Below are 26623 nucleotides of genomic sequence, written 5' to 3' on the forward strand. Positions count from 1 at the left end.
TTTACTATTTCTTTTCAGGAAACGACACGTGGGATAGATGTTTGGATAAACTTTGCCAGCGTGAGTGTAGTTAAGTGCTGGAATGGGTCAGTCAGGGAAGTGCTGTGGAATTAGGGAATCCTTTCTTGTCAGAAATACAGGACTATTTTTCCCTGTGTTGATAAAGAAAATGGTTTTTATAGCTCTGTTTTCTTTTATTTTGGTGAGACTAAAATGACGTTTCTGTGTGTGGGTAAAAATAAGTGCTCATCATACTTAAAAATTGTTTTAATAAACGTTCAGTTATGTGGTTTGCTTGAAAAGGTGACAGTATGGAGTGTTTCTGCTGTGATGAATTCATCTGGATATGGTATTCTTGACTTAAATTACTTTAAAATGTGCTTAATTTCTCTGTTGTGTTATTTGGGGCTAAACTAATCTCAGACTCTTAAAGAAAGCACATTCTATAGATGGATGGATTCGTCAACAGTTGAACGAACTCACAATAAAAACATGTGTTCCTTCGTCAGGTCTGGAAAATGAAATGGTTCTACAGCCACTAGCGTTGACCCTTTATTTTAATTTAGGAAGGCATACCATACATTTCCCAGAGATCCTGATGGCCTAATACACTTGGAACAGACAAGGAACTGAGGAATAACCAGAAGTTAAGCTAGCAGTTATTTTAAAATTACCCCCAAAAATTAAAATTATGTGTTAATCATTTTAATCCAGAGTAGAAATGTTCTTGGACGCTGACTTCAAGCACGCTTTTGCACACAGAAGTGCTGATTTCAGAAGTGCTGATTACCTTTGAGAGAAACACTTACGTCAGAACCGCTTTGCCCACCTCCTCTGTAAGGTTGGTGATTGCTCTTGTAAGACACAAACACCATCGAACATATGCACTGGGGAAACATCTCAGGGAAGTTTTAGCCCAGGACAGGAAAACTAAAGGTGATTCTCAAAACCAAAAAAGACAAAAAATACAACTGCAATGTGATGTTGTTAATATCTCCATTAATGTTCAAGATTTACCAACTCTAAAGTACTTTTCATTTTGAAAGTGCTTTCTAAACACTCACCTACAGCTATTTACTTAAAGACTTCTCTTAAGAGGGTGAAAGGAATGTACTGGGAATGTTTCTTTATGGAGACTGACAAGCCTTTAAATAGAAAAGATTCTAAGTTTTCCTTTTTCCTATTGTTTAAACCTCAAGCAGCAATATTTAAACTCATGAAGAAGGAATCGTCTAAATATATTGTTCGTAATTACACCAGCACATTATAAAACTGTAGCCTGATTTCATATTTGGCTACTGACGGCGTCATTTTAAATCAACCCCAAATATTCTTTGTAATTCTCTTTTTAAAGTCTGTTTTAAACCAAGCAAATTAGCTATCAGCCTTATATACATTTTATTAGTTTTCTGTGTTGGCACTACCTGGTTTTACATTATTTTCCAAAGCAAATAGCATCTTCAATATGCTTTAGTTTTAAAAGTGCATCAAAACATAGTTGTATGGAAATAGAGATTGATTTAAAAATTTTAATAGGAGCTTGTTCAGCTACTTCGTACTGTATTTCAGAGGGATTCTGATTTGATTATATTTTGGTTATATTTTAATTTTTGCAAAACCAAATCCCAAGAACATCTACATCTGCCTCTCGTCATAGAACATACCTCTATAATTAAAAAAATCTAACAAAACAACCCACAAAAGAGACAACCCCAACAACCCAGTAAGTAGAAAAATGCTTCTATTCACTTTTCAGCCCCTCTGGACAATTGGAATTAGGTGTGAAGGCTAGAAAATGACAGCAAAACATTTTAGATCTCTCGGACCTGAGAAATATCTTCCTTAACCTTGCTTTTTCCACAGCCCCCGTGCCTGGAATGCTAGTTTCACGCATGACCTGTTTAATCAAAATGGTTAGGATCCCCCACTGATGGTATGATGTCCAGCCTCCTCCCAGCCGTATCCCCGCGGTTCAGCATCGCCTCCCTCCCTCAGTTTCAGCTCTCAAGCCGTTTCCTCCCATCGCCCGGCGTGGTTTGGGCAATCTGCGCAGCTCAGCAGAGCCGGGCTGAGAGGCAGCGCAGAGACCCTGCCTGGGGCAGGAGACAAAGAACTCGTCACTCCTCATGCCAGCTGCAGCGGGGACTTTCTGTGTGGCCTCCCCCACTCTATTTATTCCGGCCACCTTGCTTTTGTTAGCTGTAAAAATGGTTAAACTTCTTGTTCATCCTTATTTTTAGAAATACCGTGTGGAGCGGGTTGTCAAAACCCAGTGCTTAAAAGATGTAATGTACTTAAGGGTATTTCTAAAGTAACTTCTGTGCCACAGTGGTTGCTGTTATCTTGTTCTGCTGTAATCACGCCGTGGCAGCTGGACTCATGAGAGAAGCTGTATAGTTATAATCAGATCAGTAAGTTCAGCAGTATACGGTTATCTTTATCTGCTTGTCCTTAACCACAACAAAATAGCGTGTCTGGCAGCTCCACGTATTCTATTTGCTTATATAATAACTTCTCATGTACGTGCACAATATGTGAAGTGCCCCAGGTGACGCATTTCTGTACTGGCTTATTGGATATTCTGGCAGCACCACGGGAATGCAACAAACTGGAATAAACTGTTGCATACCCCAGTATCTATACTAATGGCTGGTCTTGATGGGGCTGGTTAAGTGTACGGGTGGCTTGAGAGGCACAGGTGAGCATTTAGTCTGCATTTCTGTCTGATGTCTTAAAACTCTCCTTGCCAACAGAAGAGCTCTGTTAAACGAATATCCATCAGTACCAAGCCTTTTGACAGGGAAAAATAAAGCTCTTGTTCCTTTGTGCCTAAAACACTCACATGCAAGAACTCATCCACCGAAGCCAGTGGAGGCCATGGTGTGGCCTAAGTTGTACGCCTCAATAGATATTTACTTACTGGGGCGAACCAAAATTTAATGACCAAAATGTCTGAAGAGATTGGCACCTGGAAAACTTGGTCCAAAATTATAGAGCTTGTCTGACAGTTGTGGCAGGCACACCATTTGCAGCAGCACAGATTAAATCATCTAGAGGACAACACAAAGACCTGAGAACATTTGCACTCTTGTTTTATACGCGTACAATAGCGGTAGCACTATTTTCTTGGTTTTAGGAGCCTTCCATTTATTTCTCTGCTGCCAAAGAGCATCAGGGGCCTGCCAAACCGAGGAGGCGCTGGGATAGTCCTTCAAAAGTCTGTGAGTGGTCTCAGCAAAGCAACGGCTCTGCTAAAGAAAGAGAGGATGTTCCAACTAAGCAGTGAAGAAAGGCAGCCAAAGGTAATGGGATAGAAGAAAATATAGTTTAAGGAATTTAGGGGGTGAACTGGAAGATGAGTGTTTATGGAATGAGGAGTCTAATTGTATTTTTCAGCTTCAAAACATCTCTAAAGCTTTGAAACACGTCTCGCTTCTGAACTTGAGGGCAACTGTATAAAAAACTGGTGCTTAGGGATGACTGTCATGAATTTTCCAGTTACCTTGGCTTTTCTCATTTGTCAGACTGTTTTGGGTCCACTTGTGGCGTGCGACAGGAGAAAAATATAAACATTCTGCTAGTCCTGGCTACCTACATGATGCGGCCAGGTTAAAGTGAAAAGGGAATGAAATTTAGTTTACACAAAAGAAGAGGAAATACCTTGTGACAGGACTTGGAGGACTACGACATTTCAATTTTATATTTGGGGTTTATTGGAACAGAAACTAGAACAATTAACTTTAAAAAAAAACACCCAAAAACAAAATGCAAAAGAACCCCAGTCATAATGCAGAATGCTAAATGTTAGAAATAAAAGGGTTTGTAAATGCTTCTCTTCCCTGTGCTAAATGCCCTTACAGACTGGTCCTTTCTCTCACATTTGCTTCTCTTGCTCTAGCAACTCTGTGGAATGCAAGCTTCATGCATTCCCAGTATATAGGAAGCGATTTAGGATACATCCTACTGTCACCCTGGAGGCCTGGCTGAGGGATCGCTCCTTCCTCTTTGCAGTAGCCTCCAAACCAGTATGCTTACCACTTGCTATCCCTGTCTCCATCTCAGAACAACTGCTGCGAGGGGATCATGTCAAGAGTCAGTGAATAACTGTAGAGAGGAGGAAGCAAAGAATTTACTGGTCTATTTCTTTCTCCTGACATGCAAATTTGCCTGTTAAGCAGGAACCAGTATCTTCATATGCCTTCATCTGCTTTCCCCTACCGTCATGTCAAGTAACTCTCTGTATTACTAACATATATAAATAAATAGATACCTGTGTTTCACTGTCACCCTTCTGACAAAACATAGTAGTGAAGAACATGGTGAGATACAAAGAGATGGCTCTGGAAAAATAATTCAGTTGGCTGAGATCCTACCTAAAACTGTAGGGAAGCTGGGGCGGGCTCACTAGTCTGGTGAGATGAATATCAAGCCTTGCCACTGCCGAAAAGGTCCTGTTCCCTTCCTCTGCTTACATCCTCTCTGACTCGTGTTCTCCTGCTGTTCAACTCGTACCAGCACTGGGGGGCCATTGGACCTCTCCAAGAGTGGATTCAACTCACTCACCTGGCGGAAAACCAACCCAACTGCGCAGTTTTTTTCTCATGAAAAGACCTAATAAGCATGATCACCAGGTAGGAAGAGAGGAAGGGAAAGAGCAGGAGCAGAGGTGAGGAGGAGACACTAAAGGCAGGGGCGAGGGGAGCAAGCAAGACCTTCCCCTTTCCATGGCAGGGAATTACTAGACTGGCTGATCTGCCCACGGAACTGCTGGCCTAACAGCATCTTTCTTGGGACAAAACATCCAGCAATCACAGCTCTTAACACACAGATAAAATGAATCTAAAGGATCTAAAATTGACTATATATCAACTACACATATATATTGACTAAATTCTATGATAAGAGAAGTAAACACACTGCTTATGTAGTCCCTATAATAAATTGCCTCTTACATAAAGGCAAAATATTAAATCAATTGAGCAATAATGAGAAGCAAAACCAAAAGGGGAGTCTCCCCTAAAACCTTTCTCCCATTAACATCAACTCGTTTGCTTTCCAAGGATTTGCAGAACCTTCCCTGCTAGCCTGCCTTCTCTGTGAGCCAAAATCAGAAAGCTGAGCCAAAGCTGGATTAAGACGTGAATCTTTTTTCTCTGGAGTGCTCTGTGGAACAAAATCACAATATCACTAATGCTTACAGTGTTCTATGAATGGGAAAAGGGGAGAGAGTCTGGGTTTTCACTATGCTGGGATTAATTTAAACTTCAGTAGTATCAAATCTTCCAATGTGCGGAGCAGTAATGAAATGTATTTCGCTGATTTTCTTCATTCTGTGCCAGTCTTCCCCATTCACGACTTACAATGGGACCACACGCAGGACTGAAGACACCGCAAATCTAACTGCAATCTGGATTGAATTCAGGGTGAAGTACAAAATCGCAGAGGGTGTGGCTGAGCCGGCTTTCTCCAGCACAGTTTAACTGGGTGTTATGCTTGAATATTTACAGTGCTATTAATGCCTATTGTTCATAAAGCCTTTATCCAGTTTTTGAAGTTAGTGAGAATTTATGGCCCTTGGCATAATTTTTAGCATGCTAGAAAATAAAAAACGATTTTAAAAGTTGTCCATAAACAATGAAAATTGCATATAGGTTTGCACTGTGAAGATGACAGATGTGATTACAAGGACTTGACTATCAGTTAATTTAGAAATGATCCGTTTGAGCTTATTTTTCATGTGAGCTCATTTATCACTGAAACGGTTGCTAGGACACTATACTTTGAAATTTGAAACTTGTTCTAGAAAAGAGCAATTGTGAAATGGTTGTTAAACATATTTTCTTCTTGGCAGCCTCTATATAGTGAAATTATTGGTGCAAAATGGTTTTATTATATCAAGACCTGATCTTACAAGCGCTTATATCTAGCCTTAACTTTATTCAGAGGTGCAGAATGATTCGTGTTAGATCTCTGAGTGAAGTTAAGCATGCATAAAATGGATTTATTCAGCTGGCCTTAAATTCCTGCGAACTTTCTGTACCTAATATTTTCTTCTTGGTTAGCTCCTGGCAATTATCTGTCCAGGTCACTACTTAGACCATGGAAATCATTCTTCAGTGGTCACTAGCTTTCACCACTGAACAAGCACAGAGACTTGTGTAAAATGGAAGCTGTGTGAACATGAGCCGGGTTGCTTAAAAACCCCAGTGAGATGATGAATGGTGCACATTACATGCCTGCATGGCATATTGGCTAAGCCCTTTCAAATCCTAGTCCCTGGCAATTTTTAGCAAGTCTTGTGACTTTCCTCTCACCTTTTCTATGTCAGGGTGTCTTTAAACACTTACAGTCTATTCCAGATGATGCAGATGGAACTGGGATTCTGGCTGCAAGCACTGGAGATCACTCTTGACAGACACGGCTGGTTGGTTTTGGCAGAAGCGATGCCTGCAGGACCTTGCCTCACGCAGAGCAGGAGAGCAGCTGGCTGCTGTGGGGAGCATCCAGGCAAGCAGTCCTGAGTGAGCAGGAGGAGCAGGCAGAGGTAAGCCGGCTAGAGAGCCCTTCATCCATGCAGTGGGAGCAGCCGCTGGAAGGAACGGGTCTGGGAATCCCAAATAGGAAATGAATACTAAATTTATTTTGTATGTCAGAAAGAGGAGATTCGCAGCTTTCTGCTAAGTATTCTGAAATACGTACATATACCTGTGAGTATAAATACTTAGCTGGATACGTCTGATCTTACAGATAATTGTGTACTGCAGTTATTTGAACATTATGCACTGAAGAATCTTTCCCGTGAGCTTGAGACCAGGAGGCCTGACTCTTTATCCACGTATATCCTTTTCCTAAGTGACTAGTTAATGCTAGGGGAATTAGTCCCCATTTGCAATAGTCCTGGCTTAATTTCTGAAGTGTCAGAATGTGACCAGATAAGTCAGTAGAGACGTAAGCCCAGAGATGTAGTGGAATCCTGATTGAAAAGATGACAGGAGTCATGTTCATTGCACTCTATCCGTGATTGAGAAAAGTATTTACAGCTTAAGAAATGTGCATTACATGCTATTGTCATGAAAAGAAACCGCAAGACATAGGGAAAAAGCCAGCTCACTCCTTGGAACATCTGGGAAAAGCAGATGAACACAAGGCTGGTCCCCAGGAGCATGCAGGAGGCAGTGATCTGTCTGCCCTCTGCTGATATCCCTTCATCTCTTCTTCTGCAGTATCAGTCTTGGTACAGTAAATGAGTAAAAGTTGTCAGCTTGTGCTAATGTGCTAAAGACTTGGAGCCCATGAGTGGCCTCAGGGTTGCATAAAGGATAAATTGGCTCTGAGATATTGGGGAAAATGTGAGGATAAAGATCCCACTTAGGAGTTTGAAAGGAGAAGATGATGTTGGGCTGGAGGGAGAGCATGGTTACTTGCTGTGCTGAAGGCAACTGAGGGAACAGGGTGAGAAGACAGAAAGGATTACTTTGTCCAAGTGTGGAACTGGAGCAAAGGGGTATGATCTCCACACCATGAATAAACCATTAATCCAAATCTTTATAAATTGGTTTTAATCAAGTCTTCTAGCAATAGCACATAAAGCTCTGACTAAAATCCCCTCACTAAGAATTTGGAAGAAGTTGACAACCATGCAAATGCCACCCACCCAGCTGGTGGTTGTGGGTCCAGAAGTCAGGGCATGCCAAAAACCACAGGACAGTCTCTTAGAACAATAAAGCGACTCTGTTATGTTCTCTTCCTCTGCTGATGAGGTTACTGTGGCTCCCAGGCTGGCTGCAGTGTCTCCACAATCCTCCTTTGAATGTACCAGCTCCCTGGGCACCCATCTCCATTGTACGACATGGACCTACCCTGAAGCCAGCTGCAGGGAACCCATGGTTTTCCGATGTCCACCAGCCAGATTTGTTGTCTTGCCAGAGGCTTTGCAGCACAGACTGGCTGGGGCAGGGCCCAAGGATGTGAGCCAGTGTGCTGGGATGAGGGAGCACAAGCAACGTGTCTCCAGCGAGCAGAGATAGGAGTTTCTGTGTGGATGGCGAGCATCTATCACAAGAGGCTACAGGCAGCTTTTGTACTCCTTTCCTGCTCAGGATAACCCAGGAGTCTAATGTAGACAACTACAGCCCCAGACAGAAAACAAAAATGCAGTGTGCGTGTGACAGATGAGGTTCTGCACGACGTGTTGAATCACTTCTGTGGCATTTTTCTGTATGTGCAAATTGATGGTTTTAGCATGGGGGGAAAAAAAAGTATTTGAAAGCTGAATAAACACCAACACTTGAAACAAATATATACTCTACTCTTTGTTGCTGTATATAGGCCTCTAACTTGCTAATGCTGCTGCTGCTGTTGAATTGTGTAGGTTGGCTCAAAGTTATCATAACAACGCTCATTTCTTATGTATGAGGCAGTGCAGGAAGAACTCTTTTCAAAAATAACTAAGGATGGAGGGTAAAACAGACGACTTGTACACAGATATTTTTAGCTAAAAAAACTTGATTATATGAGCAGTTTAGGTCTATAAAGATAACAGAGTTCCTCAACTGTTCCCATCTGTCTCGTCCCTGTCCTGTGTCAGCAGGGGGAAGTAGTAACTAAGACCTTCTGTGGCTTAGATACTAAGTGCTTTCACTGGAGTATTTTTGTCCGCCCTCCTTTCTTTCCCTCTTTGACATCAGTAAGAAGTTTTATTTATACACTGCTATGAGATATTATATCTTCTATGGAAAATTACTGACAACTGCTTTGTCAGTGACGCTTATGTCCAAGTAAATCTGCTTCCTTTTACAACATTTTTGTTAATCTGGACTAAAATACTGCAGGTGCTGCTCAGATTTCTCCTGCTTGCAAGATATTAATATTGTTTCAATTAAAACTGATTGCTGCAACAGCAGCTTTCTAAAAATTGCAGTGATGGTGGCTTCGAGGCATGCAGTGTGAGCAAGGACACCTCTTGTTCCCCATCCAGATCCCAGGCTGAGTCTCCAAACCCCGTGCCTGCTCTGAGCGGAGCTACTTTAGCCCCACCCTCTGAGCCGTCCAGCCTTTATTTATATGAAATCTGTGGTCCAACTGGCTTCAGATGGCGTGTGTATGTGCGTGTGCCTGCCTTCTGAGTGTGTGAGACGAGCTGGGATCATGAGCCAGGGTTGTTCCAAGTGGTTTTAATCAGCAGCCCATTAGAGGAGAACGGAAAACTTCTAACAGGATAAGAACCGAGTAAGTAAACCTAACTTTGAACTCGCAATCTGGACAAAACAAATGCAAGCGAAAATCTTCATAGGCTGTCAGTTTTCAGATAAATGATCACTTTTAGAGAGAAAGCTGTGCATGCTGACAGGAAGGAGGCAATTTAAAAGGACTGGAATGAAGGAAACCGTAAAAACAAAGTGGGAATTGAGAATGCAAGAGAGAAAAAAACAGCAAACGGTTGTTCACGAAGTTGGTACACTCTCATACTCTTTTCAGCTGTGGACAGGACGTGTTAAGCTTTAACCTCTTGCTTTCTTGGATACTGTTGTCTGGCTGAGTAGTTCCTTCTGCAAAGGGGGTGAAGATTTCTGCTCCTCACCTGTCTGCCGGCAGGTCTGCTCTCCTGAGAGCGTGGTGTGGACGAGCTCTCTACGTCTCCTTGCAGAACGCCCCATGGCACGCTGCTGTTTGCTGCTGCTCACTTCTTGTTTTTTCACAGGTTTTTCCCGTACCCCCATGGGAGGGCACTTCCCGAACCTCTGCTCCCCTGGAAACCCTGACTTCTTGCCAGGCACCAGGAAAGCGCTCAGCAGCAGAAATGGGGAAAACCCTCGTTAGTTTTGGGTAAGGAGTGCTTTTGACTTTTTTTTACCCTGGCACGACGTGGCTACTTGGACTGCATCTGCAATGTGGCAAAGGGTGAAGTGAGGACGGCAAAGAGGCCATGGTTTGTGGGCAAGTCCCCAGGTGCCGCAGGCTTTGTCGCCCTCGTCCCTTCCTTCTGGCCTTGGTGGTGGCCATCTGCCTGTTCTGCCAGACCCTGACCCCACTCATGACCAGCAGCATCCTTTCGGCAGTCGTTAATGGGATTGCACCCAGCAAACTGACTAAAACACAGCAAGGAAGATACAAGGAGGTCTCCCCAAGCACCACTCACTGCTTCCTCCCTGGCGGTAATTCACAGACAGTGAAAAAGGTAAGTCAGCTGGAGCAGAGTGCTGAGCAATAATTAGCAAAGAGAGGGATAGCGAGTCTGGCAGGATCATCTGAGTCCAGCTAAAATTAGCCCTAAGCTTGGAAGTCTGAGATCTGTATACAAACAAATGGGTGATCTAATGACAGCAGCATATGCGCAAGCACTTCTCCGTTACCAGCTCCTTGGCGTGGTGTTACTGATACGGGAATCCTGAAATCTTCGGCTGAAACATGGCATTGCTCTGTGACTCCAGGGAGATTTCAGTTTGCTGCACAGACCATATTTTATTTTGGCTTTAGGAATCGGGTCAGAGGCTTTACAGTACGGGCACGTAAATCAGGAGCCAGTGGGGTTTCATGAAAGTGACTGAGGCTATTAATTAGCACCGGGACTGCAGCTGCCCTGTTTTAAAAGTTATCTGCTCGTCAGTTTTGAACTTTACTGGGATTCTGCTGAAAAGCTGACAAGAAGTGCATTTGAGAAATACAAAAAAGCTCTTTTCACATTTTCAAATCACACTATTTACTTTAGAATCTTTGTCCCACAAAATTTACTTTGTCCTTAGGTTACCTGACCTCATGTTTATTTTGTATAGGGTTCCTAGAATGGGTGTTAAAACCTAACAAATGCAGACACTGTTATTTTAGTTGGAAAATGTGGTTTGTTAAATGGTCCAGACTGAGGCAGTTATTTTTACTCTGGAATCTGTGATCAGCACTAGCGCAAATGTTTCAGGTTTTCTTCAATCCTATAGAGGGCTGCTAATAGTGCAGCAGATATCTCACCGTGAAATTATCATTACGCTGGTATTTTATATTCAACTGTATTGGGACTATAAGTATTAATCTGTGATTTCAAAGATTATGGATAGCATCCACATAAAGCAGCTCAAATTTTAAAAAAAAAAATTTAGAAGACTGCTTCTTTGATTAGATAGGGTTCACACTCTGAAAGGTCAGCAATATTGATTTTAGGAGAGCAGTTGTAAAGAGCATCTTCTGCAACAATCGAAAACAGACATGTGAAATAACTTTGGCATGAACTCTTTAACCTTAAGGCTTAAAAAATGGATTCTTGTTCATGTGAAGGTCAGAGAGATTTTTCTTACGAGTTGCAGAAATCTAGTCCATGCTGCATTTGTCATAATTTTATATTTAATGATGCTTTAGTACGCTAGGTACCCAGATTTAGATTTGTTCAGCAATGTGACATGAAGAATTACAATTTAAAGGGAAATAAGCACAGCTGACGAGTATGGTTCACGTTGCATTACAACTTTTGACACTTGCAGTCCATTCCCTTTTCCTCATTGCTATTGTAACGGCAAAGAACATTTAATATCTTACCTTGGGCTACCTAAAGTCTGTAAGAATTGGTGGAATAATGGCAACGTTTTGCTAGCATATTGTTTGGCTGGAAATATCTGTAATTTCCTCTTTCACAATTTGTTTGAGAAAAATGCAGATTGACACTGAACTTGGTGCGCTGGCTGTTCGAAATGAGAAGAAAGCTTATGTTTTCACAACATGCTGTACTTATGGCCCTCCAGCCTGCATGGCTGGATGTGACTATCACACGCACATGCTGAACCTATAGTACAGATGTAAATGCTTATGTTAACCCTTATAGGTATGTTTTCCATGGCTGTGCTACTCTTAACACATTCCTCTGCAAGTTCTGAAGACCACCCATAGCTGGCTCCCTATTTGTCTTGAAAGTTTCCTCTAGAGCATAAGGAACAAAATGTCTTGCACATGTTGGGATGTTACTCTTAAGTTGCTCTCAGTTTTCAGAGAATGCTCTGCTGGTTGTGTGGGCTGAATAGTAATAATCTCAGGGAACAGAAAAGACAAACATCTCCAAAAATCTCTACCAGTTTGCTTTGAGAGGGTGTTCTTGAACTGTGTGTGCTCGCCCACTGCTTATTCAGATAACAGAACTGTTATCTTTCTTGATTTTATTGGGTATCCAGTAACATCTAAGACAGATGTCATGGCTGAAACTTTACACTCTTTTACTTTACAGTCACGTGCCCACCCACAGTAGCTAGCTTGGAAACAAGTTTTCATCAAAGCTCTGGCTTAGATGTTCATGTATGAATCTGGAAAAACACTTTAAAATATATTTTTAATTAATTGACTAGTCACACATGTATTCTTATTCTGTAAATAGTCCATCAAGCAGATTTATTAAAAATAATCTATTGTGCAGTTAAACAGTGACTTAAAGCAAACACTGCGACATGTTTTATGAAAGTAAAGTTCACGAATAAGTTTTAAGGAAAAGAAGACCCTGCTGAAGATAATATTTTTTAGACAATACCCAGTGTTTCTGTGTTTTAAGCCATAGCGTCTGTCACACTGCAGAATCTCTTCTGACTGGGTAGGGGCAGATTTAATTCTTGCTTCTTTCAGAGAAACAATCAGTATTGTGTTGAGCCTGCTGTGAGAACTTGGTTGTGATTGGTATTGCATGAGCAAAATCCCCTTGCAAGGACTGATAATTTCTCCATTCAGAGTTTGCTTTACACAAGTGCCTCCAAAAAAAAAAAAAAAGAGGGTAAAAAAAAAAAATAGCTGTCACCTTTTATAAGCATTTACGGGAAGAGGAGGGGGAGATCTGAAGAAAAAGTGCAGCTTTGCCACTGCATCTCTGATCTCAAAATTTGTCTCATTTTGCGAGGGAAAGTTCCCGACATATGCGGAAAAAGCATGGGACTGGAAATTGCCAATTTGGTCTGTAAATGTGACTTTAACTACATCCAAGATGCCCTGGGATGGAGCCATTACTGTCAGGCACATAGTGACTGTCTTTTTTTTAAATTGCAAAAATGCAGATTTTGTCCATAGCCTGGAAAACCTGACAGAATTAATAGTACTTCTCTCGCAGGTATCACACATCACAGGAGTTTTAAAAGCTGCTGGAGAGCTGGTGCCGTAGCCTTATTTTCACATGAACAGAGGTCAACATTTTCTAGTATAAAATTAAATGTTAATATCTGTAGCCTGAAAAATAGAAGGCTTATTTCTGAATCTCCAGCACTAAAGGCATGAGAGGGAGATACCACATCCAGCAGCAGGCTGTCTGCAGGTTCAGCCAGACACATTTTCCTCCTGCATGAGGAAATATTTGTGAATACATCTAGTAAGGAGGAGACTTGGTGTTGTAGCATCTAAACTGAAATCGGTATCAACCAAAAAAGCCCATACAAGCCCCGTGTAGGTTTGCCTGGCATGGTATTGTGCCAGAAATACTTTTGGTACCAGACAGATGTAAAACCATTGTGCTCGTTTTAAGTGATTCAGCTCTGCTTCCCAGCCGCTTCTGAGAAGAGCTAATTAGCTGGTCATGGATGTGTTTCCACTCTCTGAATTAATTCAGCCAGAGCCAGCTTAGGTGTCTCTGCATAGCAGCACGTTTTGCCCAGGTAGAAACAGTACCTTTGCTCTTGTGAGGAAGCAGTGAGTCAGTACTGCTTATGTGCTAGGCACTGTTTCAGCATACTAACTCTCTAACCATGGCTAAGGTATAAAAAATAAGATTTCAAATTTGACGATGGGTCTTGAAGGAGATTATTTCATGCATACTCACAAAAGCCTTGCTTCCAGGCACTGGAACAGGATGCCCAGAGAATTTGTGGATGCCCCATCCCTGGAAGAGTTCAAGGCCAGGCTGGATGGGGCTTTGAGCAGCCTGGTCTAGTGGGAGGTGCCCCTGCCCATGGCAGGGGGGTTGGAACTAGATGATCTTAGGTCCCTTCTAACCCAAACCATTCTATGATTCTATGATACATCCCCTGGCCATTTAAGGCCACATGACAAAAACAATGTGCAAACAAGCAAGACTAGCAGCTGATTTTATGAGAATTTCATGAGTAGGTGAGGCTGGTATCTTAATAAAATAAATATAATAGATATAGTGAAAAAAGCTGTTTTCACCTTCAAGGCCCTCAACTTGCCACTTATGTTTGGTATAAAAGATACATCTCCAAGAGGAGCCACAATGAGGTGAGCAAACAGGAAGAATGAGGAAAGGATTTTTATAGCTTTATTCTGAACACATAGGATAGGATATCATTTACTGGCCGAGGACAGCATGGAAGAAGCAAGATAATGACAGCTTGATGTGGCCATATCTCACAGATATTATAGAGAAAAAAAAAAAGAAGAAAAAAGAAAAAAAAAAGGGGGGGGGGAAGAGAAACATCATGTTTTAGTTCTAACCAAGATCTAGAGGGAGATGCAGTTGAACCTCTTGCATAGATTACAGGCCCAGGTACCTATATTTGAAAATCAGAAGTGAAATTCCTAAAAAGCTGAGAAACTGTTACTAGAACTTTACAACTCTGGATATCCAGAGTGGAGTTATCCTGTCTTTACTTGAGTGTTCCGCTCATCAGAGTCAGAAAGCTGGACTTCATAGTCAATGGAAATAACTGCCTCTGATGCAAAATTAATCATGACTTGATGTAGTCATTTAAAACAAATCTGATTAACTTCACCCCCTAAAGGCATGTGTCTGTTGTTTTTCTGTTGATTTTTCGGATGGAATATACTAGCTTCGGTCAGAATAAGCAGGGAAGGACAGGAGCAGGAGGGGAGCATCATGGAAGAAGGCATGGGGAAAGGAGTCACTGGCTGGGGCAGATGTGGGAGGCAGAGTAGGGAACTATGGCTGCAAAGCAACAGTATCCTCAGAAGGCACAGAAAAGAGACTGTGCACAGAAGGGGCTGGATTTGTGCAGGGGAAGAGAAAGGGAGATGGGAATGGAAATGGAAAGAAAAGAAGACAAAGCTAGTGGGAACTTTTGAAATGTAAATGTGTGAAAAAAAAGGAGAAACGAAGCTGTATGATGGAATGAGAAGGGGTGATTTTTGCTATTATGCAGAAATGGAGTGCGGTGAGAGCTCTGGATAGAAAAGATTACATTATGCCTAATAAGGTTTGATACATTTTTAAAGTAAATTTAATCTTAAAAAGGATATTTATTTTATAGAATACAATAGGGGGATAAGAACTCTTTTCTCCCCACAAAAGAACAAAGAACTTTGCTAGTATGAAACCTCTCTTCAAAGAAAGCAATTGACAGATGGTATGGTATCAGCAACTGGTTTCCTTGGAATGATACCACATTCACATTGCACCCTACGAAAGCGGGACATTTTTTTTTCCCCCTTTTCAATGTAAAATGCAAAAGGCAATGAGGAAACAGCTATTTTTACTGCGCAGATAGCTAGAGATATTTTGGTGATAAAGGGCAAGGCTATTGTGGCAGCGGTCAGGAAAGAGGGGCAGGGTGGAGACCTTGCAGGAAGGGAACTTTGAGAAGGATGCATCAGCAGCAAATGGGAAATGGAGGCAGAATTTCACTCGCGCTTCATTGGAGCCCTTTCGTCACATAGCTGTTTTGATAAGATGGGTAGGATTGGCTTATCATCTGTTCTCAAGACAAGGCAGTTGGTACCGTCAAATGTACGCAATCATAAAGCAAAGGCATTTTGATAAAATAGCTCTGTACTTCCAGCTCAGAGCGCTGGTGATGACTATGCAAATAACTCCAGTTTTGCTCTTGGATTTATGAAGTCATCAGAAACCAGCCATCAAAGTAGTGCCAATAATCTAGTCTCGCTTGTTCTGTATTTATTCAGCAAACAATTGGAAGCAGAATTACATTCCACCCATTTCATTCTACAACCCAGTCCTTTCTGATTAGGAAATCTAACAGAACATAAAGCCAACACATTTAAATATCCTCCAGAAAGTGAAACAGGAAATTAACTTCTCTGTTACTTCTTGATACAGGAGCTATGTGCACTTCAAATATAACTGTAGTATGAACAACTTACTATTTCTAACGTCTATGCAAACATGAAAAAGAATTTAAAAGTCACATTTGGAATTAATAAATGTCTGCACAGTCCTGTAAATGAATGATTTAAGGCATTAGAACCACATGCTAAGTTTTTATTATTGCTCTTCTTATTAATGCTGTTTACTATTAGTGCAGTAATTTCTAGGAGTCCCACTTACGGATTTTTTGTAATGTTGTTGTACTAACGGGCATTTAGCAGCGAAGGTAGATCCACGCTTCCTTTGCTGGCTAAATGGGAGTTTAGGCAGTTCACTGCCTGCGAATAGTGCCAGTAGTGCCAGTGTTGTTTGTATAACGCTGGTTGTCTTTCATGGTATTTCTGTTGCACACCCCTTTCATGACAAAGGCCTTTTGGTTTGCATAGCGGCTCATAGATCTCTTCTGCAGCAGCCCAGTACCTGCAGAAAGCAGTGGGGTTAAAGCAAGCTGCAGTCAAATTATTTGAAGCTATTGGACAAGGCTCCGACAGCCTTGGCCAGCTTGGTGTGAAAGAGTGACTGCCTGAAATCAACGCAGGGACCAACGCCACCAGAACTGGGTAGCTGAAAAGATGATTCAGTTTTTGAGTTCTTTCCTGAGAGAAGCTGAGGCAGACATGAGTTGGGCCATTATGTTAGGAAGAAGAATTTTGTTTCTGCAGTTGAAGTGATGGTCAATGAAATTCTATGGCAACAGTTCAACCTGTGTATCTGCTTCCTTGCCAGGCAGAGACAATGCATCAATATTTATGGAATTATGCAATCTTCTTGGAATCTGAAAAAACGCCAAGTGACTGTTTTTCTCTCCTCAACTTGAAATATCTTTGCTATTTTCTTCTTGGCCAAAACAATGACAGTAATTATATATTATAAGATTCAGTTACTGACGGAATTTTGGATTTTTGGAACAACCCAGAGATTTGGTACATAGCGGAAAACTTCGGCAACTAATATAATCAGTTATATCTTTATACATTCATAACCTAGAACTGGATAAACTGGTTTCAAGGAAAATGTCAAAACATTTTCTCTTTAACAGAGAACTTCGCAGCTGTGTGGAACTTGCAGGCAGACAGAACTAAGAATTGCAACTCAGATAATAGATGTCTATTTCCAGACGAGGACGGTTACGTAATTCTTGAGCTTTCATATTGTATAAACCGGGCTGTTTATCTCGTTCGTTAAGACCTCAGATGACTATACCTTCGATTTGATAATTTTTTGAAAATCCATAATAAATTTTATGGAGCTCACTTCATTTTCTTTTGTGTTTTTCACGTTAGTCTATAAACTGAAAAAATTACAAAATTCATTTTTATGCATTTTTATTCCCTTTATAGCCCACTGTGGTTTGTTTAGACCAGTTATTAAGGCTGGGGATCATCTACGTAACAGCCTATTGCACTAAAATGAGGTCAGTGACTCAGCTAAGTGCAATGGTTTGCAAGCTGCAAGAGCAGGTATATCATATCAAAGCTGACATAAGCCTCATCCTCAATCATATGGGAAATCTCAGCTTTGCTGTAAAGCCTCATTAATTTCAGTGGAGACAGCCACACCATTCTCTAGGTAAGACACAGGCCGCAGATGTTCTTTACCAATCCCTTTCACATAAGGTGTATTGAATCTGCAATAAACTGACCTGCTAACAAATAGCTTGAGACTTCAAACTGGGGAAGAGCTAAAAAATGGTTGGGATGTGAAAACATTTGACCATTTAACAATTATTCTCAAATATTCAAAATGTTATGGATCCATTTTTTTTAGTCTAAGCCTACTGCACATTAAAGTTATAGGAATGCCAAAAAAATCAGAACCATAAAGCATCGAAATATGTGAACAGCTTATTTTCATCTATCATACTCTGCTGCTTTTATACCAGCTCTCTGCCCAGACTGCATTTTTATGATTGAGAAACATTTTATAAAAACCAGCACTCTTTAAGTGTATAAACATGACTGCTATTGCTATAATATTGGAAATTCTGAAATACATCCAGTAGTAACTAGATCAGCATGGCCAGTGATGTAAGGCATTTTATATAGAGCTTTGGAAAATATTATGGAATCACTTGTTACAAGCATGCAGTTGGCCAGAATATTTTTTTTTAATTCTGTGTAGCCAACGGGTAGTTTAAAACAAAAGAAGAAAGACCCCCGCCCTACATTGCACTGCCTTGGCAAGAAAACAGAGAGGACACGTTGCATCTTGTAACCTGGACTGCAAATAGCTCTGAAAGGAAAGGGCAGAGGAAATAAATTTGGCAACACTGCGCACGGATCTCAAGCAAGCACCGTAAAAGGTGTCGAGCTACTTCATATTATTTAATAGTACCAGATTAGACATCAGGCCAAGCTGTTAAATTTAGGCCCCTGAATTGACTTGGTGTTCCAAAGATCCCATCATGGCTTTTTGGGAGGATAAAAATGCCCGGTGTCCAGCGCCCGGGCAGCAGGAGGGGAGGCTGGGGGCGCAGGCGAGCGTGTCCCCAGCCAGGCCGGCTCCGTCCCTGCATCTGGGGGCTTTGGGCACTGGCAGCTTGAAGGATTTTTATGTGTGTCTGGACGGCGTGTCCAGCCCTCTGGAGCAGCTGGTGGTGTGCGAGGGCCCCCGCAAGCCCTCTGAGCCCCTGTGAAAGGCGGCCGCTGGGAGCCGGCTGCTGTGCAGGCCCTGCGGAGCCGCTCAGGGCCGTTTGCCTTTGTGCTGTGTGGAAGTGACCTAGGTTACTGCAATTGCTTGAACTTCCTTTTTTTTTTTTTTTTTTTTTAATGCTACTATCAATGTACTCCTGAATATTTGCCATTGCCAAACCAGAGCCTTGTAAACATTTCTGCTGATCTCTAGGGAGCTGGGGAAGACACTGTCTGCCTCAGCCCTCCCATGGCGGTGTGAGGGAGAGCTCCCTTCCCGTGGAAGATCCTGCCACCGGCAGGCTGGCGCAGGCCGACCCCGGGGGGGTCCCCAGGGCCCTGGGGACACCCTGAGGCCCGTTGGGTCCTGTCCCCCAGTGCTAAGCCAGCCCTGGCGAGGGGCACAGCCCGGCCTCCAGGCCCCAGTGGCCACCAGGGCCACCAAGGCCTGTTGCAGCAGGCGGGACCCTCGCCTTCAGCTGCAGCGGGAGGGACAGGCACCGGAGAAGCCGCAATCGGCAGCTAAAGCTGGGCAGGGATGTGTCCTGGGCTGCAGCCCTTCTGCGCTCTCCACCTGTCCTCACTTCACCCCGCCACGCTGGCCCGTGCCGCACACGTGGGATGGAAGAATGGATTTGCTCGCAAAATAACGGCAGAGGTATTTCTCTGCCTCTCGCTCTCTCCTGATTTTCTTCCACGCTGCAAGTGAGATGGAAAGTGGGAAGTGTCTGGCTGGACTGCCCGGAGGAGGAGGGAGAGGGAGCACAGGAGGGGGCCGGGGCAAGGGCTGGATTTAGGAAGAGGGAGGGAAATGGAGAGGAAGGGCTGCCAGCGCTGCTGGCGCTGCAGGAGGGCAGGAAAGAGAGGAGATAAGAGGAGAGGAGGGAGGTGCAAAGGCAGAGGGGAAGGAATGGCGGGTGCTGTGGTGGGGAAGGGCGATCTGAGATGCTGTAATGCTGTGCTTGCCGCCTGATTAATGTGTTTTAAAACCGCTGCGATGCCGGGGAGGACGTCTGACAGGTTACCGAATGCAGTTCCCGTGACTTCACCCTGTGCTATTTGTGCTTCTTCCGGCCAGCACGTGATCAACCTCTACTTGAATATCCCCGTGTCTGAAGTAGCTTTGCGCTGCACATTTAGCAAATATATGGGGAAGACGCTGACAGCGCTGTATCGAGATATTTTTCAGGGTCCCCTCCATGATGGTGCTAACCCTTTCCCCCAGGGGGTGTCTGCTCTGGGGCAGAAGCAGACATGGCGTTAGAGGCTCAGGGATCTGAAGTAGTTTGTGCTCCTCACTGCCGCAGAGAAACTTACACCTCAGCCAAGCGTAACATAAAACTGCATCCTGTAATTGGGGAACAGACTGCTGAGAAGAGTGACTATAGGCCTATAAACAACTGGACACATCTTGAATGACATTTGTTTATGTCAAAGCATCAGTCTCTTTTCAGTGTGGTCTGCTGTGCACAAAATGGTGGTGCCTTGTTTGTGTAGCACTTCCTATCTCCAGTGATAAGCTTACTAAAATAAGAAGTTATGGAATAACTTATTTTTTAAAGGACATGCTGCTACTTACTGCTATGTTGAAGTTCATGAACTTGCCAAGAGCTAATTTCATGTCCTGAATTTAATTCCTTAAATGCTGGAATATTTCAATCCTAAAGGCAAATACTTTTCACCAAAATAAAATCTTGTCTATTAATGGTGTATTATTGCAAAAGAACAGACAGGCTATCGCAGATATTAGTGACCTGTTTCCCACATGGAGCATCCTAGTTTTATGCCTTATGTAAGACATAAAATATCCCCCTTTCCCAAAGACCTGATGACAGTGGTCCAGTAATTTGCTCTTTTCAGATCTTAATGTCAAGTTCACACTATCTCTGTGTCTTTGGGGTGGCTCTTTTCCATTTTTTTTCTTGCAAGAAGCTCACATCCCAGGCTACTATACAGAGGAAGGGTTTTCTCTAGATCCCATTGTCCCTAGGCATTATGTGGGAAGACAGTGAAAGGTAGACAACACAAGGGTTCCTTAGGATTCATTGGAGACATCATATACCTTTCCACTTGCTCCTATATACAAGTCTCTCTGCCAGTCCTCCTATGGGCTGCATCATGTTGGACTAATAAGGCAATAAGGTATGACAAGGTTACATTTAATTTTCTAGAGGCACAGCAATTCTACAGTACTGTTTAGGATGCCTCTGCATGCTTTTAGCTCAGTACTCTTCTTACTTTTCTTAATCACACTGCACAGCAGAACTCAGACCCGTGCACTCTACCATCTACATAGGACCCATATTCCATGGAACAATTGACATGGGACCCACCAAGTTCTCTCTGGTAGGTGACCCACAGAACAACCTGAGGCCACAGTCAAGGTCAGCTGGCAAGTACTGTTACCAGCTCACCACAGCAGCCCAGATTTCACCAAAGGTGTTTCCATGAAGGGAAGACCACGGTTTGAAGATCCTCCATTGCTACCCTGAGCTTTCAAACCCTTGCAATTTCAGTCCAATACGAAGATAGAAAAAACTGAAAGGCAGACAAAATGGAATTTGTTGTCAGAAGTCCCTGATACAAAGAGAATCCTTAATTATATCAGAAATATTTCCTGGGTTGTCACAGTATTTGTGAAAAATAACAAGTATATATTATACTGATGAGGAGTGTCCTCTCTTACAACCATTGTCTTTGCCTTGTGTTTGCTGTAGATCGATGACTCCATTCTCCAGTACTTTGGAAGCCATACGAGAAGAGCAGTTCTGTACGCACCTCCTGCCCACCATGAAACCGAGCGTCAGCTCTGTCAGCGCATCCTGGCAAAGCATGGATATACAGTCACAGTCCTTGAAAACAGGAGATTGGTGGAAGATCCCAGGCGTGAGGCCCCTTATCACAGTAAGAATTATTGGACTTAGTTAATTCATTAATTACTAAATGTTAGCTGTTGATCTAGCATTCTTCCACAGAGATAAAGCTTATAAACTCTGGATGCAAGTAAGGATACAAACCAAATCCTAGCCCTTCCCAGTTATGCAGCTAATTTCCCACAATTAGACGATTCTTTCATTAGATACTTCCTTCTGTAAAAAAAAAATGCAGCAGAGTGAAGCATCGTAGTATTAACAAGTAAATCAGATCATTTTGGTTCCTGATGTCTTCTCATACCAACTTCATCAATATAATAATGGAGGGATTTTCAGTAGAGCATTTAATAACAAAACAAATACCTGCTATATTTGGTTCTTTCTCATTTCTCTTGAAGAAAAGCTGTATGCATGAAGTTATGCTTTTTCCTCTGGTAATGTTTTGATTGTTCTGTAAGCTTGTTAAAGAACACAATACAGAAGAAGTGCATTTTGCACTTGTTGAAATTTGATCCACAGTTAAAGCAGGCTACTGAAGTTTGCTCTCTTGCACAAGGGACTGTATCTTTGTTGTGTAGAGTTACACTGTGCTTGATAGAGGAGCTTTGGGCACCAGTTGTATTTATGCTGACCATGGCTCTTGGACACCTTAGAGGTAGGAACTGAAACTGTGATCTCAATTTGGTCTTCTGTTGGAAGTCCATTTCGGAACTGGAAGGCTTTGAAAAAAATACACAGGCCACCATTCTGTCAATAGGAAAATGGTATGGCTGGTTATTTCTCATGCTAAAGGGAGTGCCGCTTACATCATTCAGGCTTGCAATACATTCCTCGGGTTACTAGAGAGCTCAGTTTTGTGCTTTAACCAATCCGAGAAGTTTCATTGATGAAAAACATAGTTACTTAGCATACTTCAGGCTGCTCAAAATTCCACCACTAATTTCAAGTTTCTTTAAGAAACTTTCTTGAAAACGAGCTACGTGCAATTTTCTTGGCAGAAATATTAAATTGTCTTCATCTGACTCTTTTATTTTAATCTGGTTTCGTAGGCACCTTTCAGCCACTCCTTGCCTTGAGTACTTTCCATCTCAGGGTGTCAAGTCAGTGTGTCTGCAGGCTTTGCTAATGTCAGACGGGCTGCGGAGAAAAGATGGACATGTGCTCCATCTCTGTGAAATACTTTTGTTTCAAATGGCCAAGGAAGTGGATATGCCAAATTCAGTTATGACCTAGAAAAAAAATGACTGTACTAGATTTTGCTACAGTGATCAGCTCAGGCTGAAGTTCTCCAATACACTGCCTCTGCAGAAATCAATTTGACTGTGGGTATTTATATTTTACAGGCTAGCACCAGTACTTCCTGTAGTATTTTTCCAGTAAGGGAAAAAAAAATAATAAAAAGGGTTTAGGTATTTTCCAGGAACGTCCTACAGCTTCTAGCAGATGTTGGAGTATGTAAAAAAGTGAAATACTTGCCAATTTAAGGTAAAGAGTAAGACTCTACTAATTCAATTTCATGGCAACATAAGTCTGCCTTTAACTTTTCCCTGTGTTATGTAAGTGCTTAGCTTTAAAGTTACATTTTAAAAACAAGAAGTAAGTAAAAGAGCATGTCTGCATACCAAACCAATGATCTTTTCTTAGAACTAAACAAGTTACACTCAAAGTTATTTTTCTTTGCCAGTACATGATGGGGTTTACTGTTCTGGATGGGATAGTACTCCTTATTTTGGAGAAGGGTATTTTGAGCTATGCTTTGTCATAATATTTTACTAATAGGAGTGTTATAAATGATTAAAAAATATGTTCCTTCAAGCCTCTACTAAAAGGATATAGATAATGGACTGAGAAACATAGATAAGTGTTGTGAAAAATCTATAAAAAGAGTCATTCCTTCTTACTTGGTATTATTTAGCAGCTCTATCCGGTGCTTTTATTTTTGTGCAGTCTGTCTTACTCGTGTAACTTTCAAAGTTCACTTTAAATTTGAAAGGATTTTTTGTTTAGAATGGCTGAGAGCCAAGACTCTAGCTGAAGTCATATATGGAAAAAAATTCACCACAAAACATTCCTAACTTTTTTGTGCTGGCCCGCTATTCATTTTGGGACCAGTTCTGCTCCTGTTTGAAACCCAAACGTTAACAGCTCTGCACACTGATCTTCCAGAGAGATCCTCCACACCTGGGCTGCAGCACTGTGTAGAGTTCATTGCTGTCAGAGAGAAACATCAGAAGAATAGTTTTCTTCAGTGGAAATTTTTCACTTCTTACAGACCAACCAAAACATCTTGAGTTTTGGTAACTGGAAAACTGTTGGCTAAAAAGGAAAAGAATATCTTTTCTTTTCTTTTTCTTCTTTCAGTCAAAGAGACTGTGGTTTATGGGTTTCCTATGAAAAATCTGTACAGATGCTTTTTGCAGTAAAATATAAATTATTCAAACCCCTAATTTTTCACTGAAAAATAGCTCTGTCAGTAAATTCTCGAGCAGCTTTGGTTGAACAAAAAGTAGCTGTGCTTTCACCATTCCTTAGCAATTAAACCCACATGGAGGGAAAAGCCCGTGGACTGATGATATCTGTGCCTGCTCTGAGCTCTTTGAGTCTTCCTTTTTCGGCAGCCTTAAATGAGCTGGTTTTGCTGTAAGGTTTAACACGTCTCTTAGTCTGCTGCAGGGATGGAGATAGAGAGGTGGTAGTCAGGTTTTGCAAAGAGCTGGGATTGCCACCTTGGGCTGCTGGGGTAGATCCATTCAAGCATGGTGGGTCTCTCCAGTGTCTATAAGTCCATCGTGAAGCAGGCAGCTCAAATGAAGTTGGGTAACAGCTGACGAGAAAGATACCAGGTTGTATTGGCCAGCACATCTATAAATGGTACACTTGTTTTGTTTGCCAGCTAGGCAGAAGAAGATGTGCTTGGTGTGTTCTTCCTTCCTTCATCCTCATATTTTTAAAATGTGAGAATCTGCTCATAGAGACATAGCCTCTGGGACATGGTCTGCCTTTGCTGCAGCCTGGGAGCAGGTTTGAAACTGGTGTCACACAGCTTCATGGGAAATAATAAAAGGATCAGGAGGAGTGAGAAAGCCCCACACCTCTGGGCTTTCTTCTAGGATGCTTCCTGTACTGAGCCACACAAGCCGCAGGCCTTCCTTCCCTCAGCCTAGCAGAGAGCTGTGCTGCTCTGTCAGAGGTGAGTGGGATGCGCCACCTGGCTTCAGAGCACCCTTAGGTCCTCCCATGGTGGCAAACGCCAGAGAAGAACTCGCCAAATATTTTCCAGAGTTTTCTGTCTTCTTCCCTTTCCCTCCAGTCGGAGAAGTTCTCATCTCTGGGGCTAGAGCAAAGATGAACAGATCTGTGGGTCCCTACAGCTCTGTGATGCCCTACCAATGTTTTCAGGTTTTTTAACAGGAAAGTTTTATCTCAGAAATTTGTTGCATTAAAATGCATTTCTGCCCTCCAAAAATAACATTGCTGAGTTACTGTCTGCTGCCTGAACCTTTCCTGAATTCCATACTTTCCGAAGCTGACATCTTCTAAGATACATAAATTACTTGTATCTTTCTTTCTGGAGCCATCAGTTTTTCTGGCCTTTGCTCAATGCGCCTGCCTCATTAGTCAATGGTGACCCTCCCTTAATAGGCACTTCCTTAATTTCTCAATTCTTCGCCTTTACTAACCGTTACACAAATCTCAGAAAACTGCAGGCTCTGAAAAACATGTGCAGTTATATGCTACAAATCTGGCCAGCCAGTTTTAATTCATTCTGCAATAACGTGCAAAATTCTGTTGTTACCACTCCTTTCGGACTAGAAAAGATTCTGCATAACCTTAGTGATAGCCAGGCAGTTTGGCCATGGAAAAAGGCACATCTATTCAGGCTGCTGGCAAAGTGAGTGCAGCGTAACATTGTATGCTCCCGGCTGCCTTAATTTGGTGGAAGTTTTTGCAATTGCAATGAGTGACTTCAAAAAAAGAATCATAAACCATTTTCATAGTATTGATTTTACACAATCATTTTCTATTTTTAGAGTACTACAGTTAAGTATTTAAATTTTACTACGGCTTCTGTTTGAGTGACATCCACTGAAGATGAAATTTTAGCCATGCCATTAGATAGATCGTTACAGTATATATATTGATTTGGATTTTTTTCTGTGATTTATTGTTCCATAAGATAAGTATTGAACCCATCTTAGCTTTCGTTGATATTTACCTCTTGAGTCAGTGAGTCTTGATATTTATTTCCACTGAAATCAGTAGCAGCTTCACGTCCTATTCATTCAACTGAGATTGTTAAGTGGAGATCATATACTATACATATATTGCAAATATTAGATCTGAAGTTATTTCCTCTTTTCTGACTTTATCAATATGCGCTGAATTCTGTTCTGTTTTCTGCCATTTTAAGAGCATGCGGGGTTTAAGTACTTGGCTGTGTAAATTAAGCCCTGGTTCCAGCAACTAACTATGAGGATGATCTGGCTTTTTGCAGATGTGGGAGCGGTGCTTGGGTGGAGCTGCTCTAAGAACAGGAAGGGATGAGTGAGACAACAGACCCATGGGAGCAAATCTGAGTGAATCTTGGCCCTTCCTCTTTATGTGCTGGGGTCAGGACATCTCTCTGATATTTAAGGTGGCATCTCATGGAATTGCTTAGTTATTACAGCAAGGAGTGAATAATCCCTCATTGTTAAAGCAACCTGAACATATTCAGACATAAGTAATTTTGCTGTAAAATGCCAATTTGAGAATTGTTGTATTGTTATAGCAGATATGGCCTCTGCTGCCTCCCTCCTCAGCTCTCTATAGAGCACTCTGTTGCTTCCTTGTAGCTGGCGGTTGCTCCCTGTAAAAGCTGCTGCTTGAGGAATGTCAGGAAGCATGGGCCTGCAGGAACAAACACAGGTGTTCAGCAGACATGGAGTGATGCTAGCCGCAGGTTTCTGTCTCTCTCTAGATGGTGCATGACCGAAGAAACAGTTGAGGACACATGAAAGAAAATTCTGTTTTGATTCTCCCCAAAGGCTATTTTCCAAGTCAGTCTTTGTCCATTTTTCATTTAGCTTTGTTGGGTATCCTTTGGAAAAATT

The 26623-nt window shown here is 42.1% G+C and overlaps 1 protein-coding gene across 1 annotated transcript in view; it reads left to right on the forward strand.

Moving 5' to 3' along the window:
- The first annotated feature begins 9086 nt into the window (after window positions 1–9086).
- The window catches only part of CPED1 (cadherin like and PC-esterase domain containing 1), a 152007-nt gene continuing 134470 nt past the window's right edge, over window positions 9087–26623 (forward strand). The window contains exons 1-3 of the mRNA XM_063323257.1: window positions 9087–9228; window positions 9701–10177; window positions 21375–21561. Coding sequence (XP_063179327.1) covers window positions 9926–10177; window positions 21375–21561 — 439 coding nt within the window. The 5' untranslated portion in view covers window positions 9087–9228; window positions 9701–9925. The remainder of the gene's footprint in view (window positions 9229–9700; window positions 10178–21374; window positions 21562–26623) is intronic.

This window comes from Chroicocephalus ridibundus, chromosome 1, assembly GCF_963924245.1.
Source record: "Chroicocephalus ridibundus chromosome 1, bChrRid1.1, whole genome shotgun sequence".
Taxonomy (NCBI): Eukaryota; Metazoa; Chordata; class Aves; order Charadriiformes; family Laridae; genus Chroicocephalus; species Chroicocephalus ridibundus.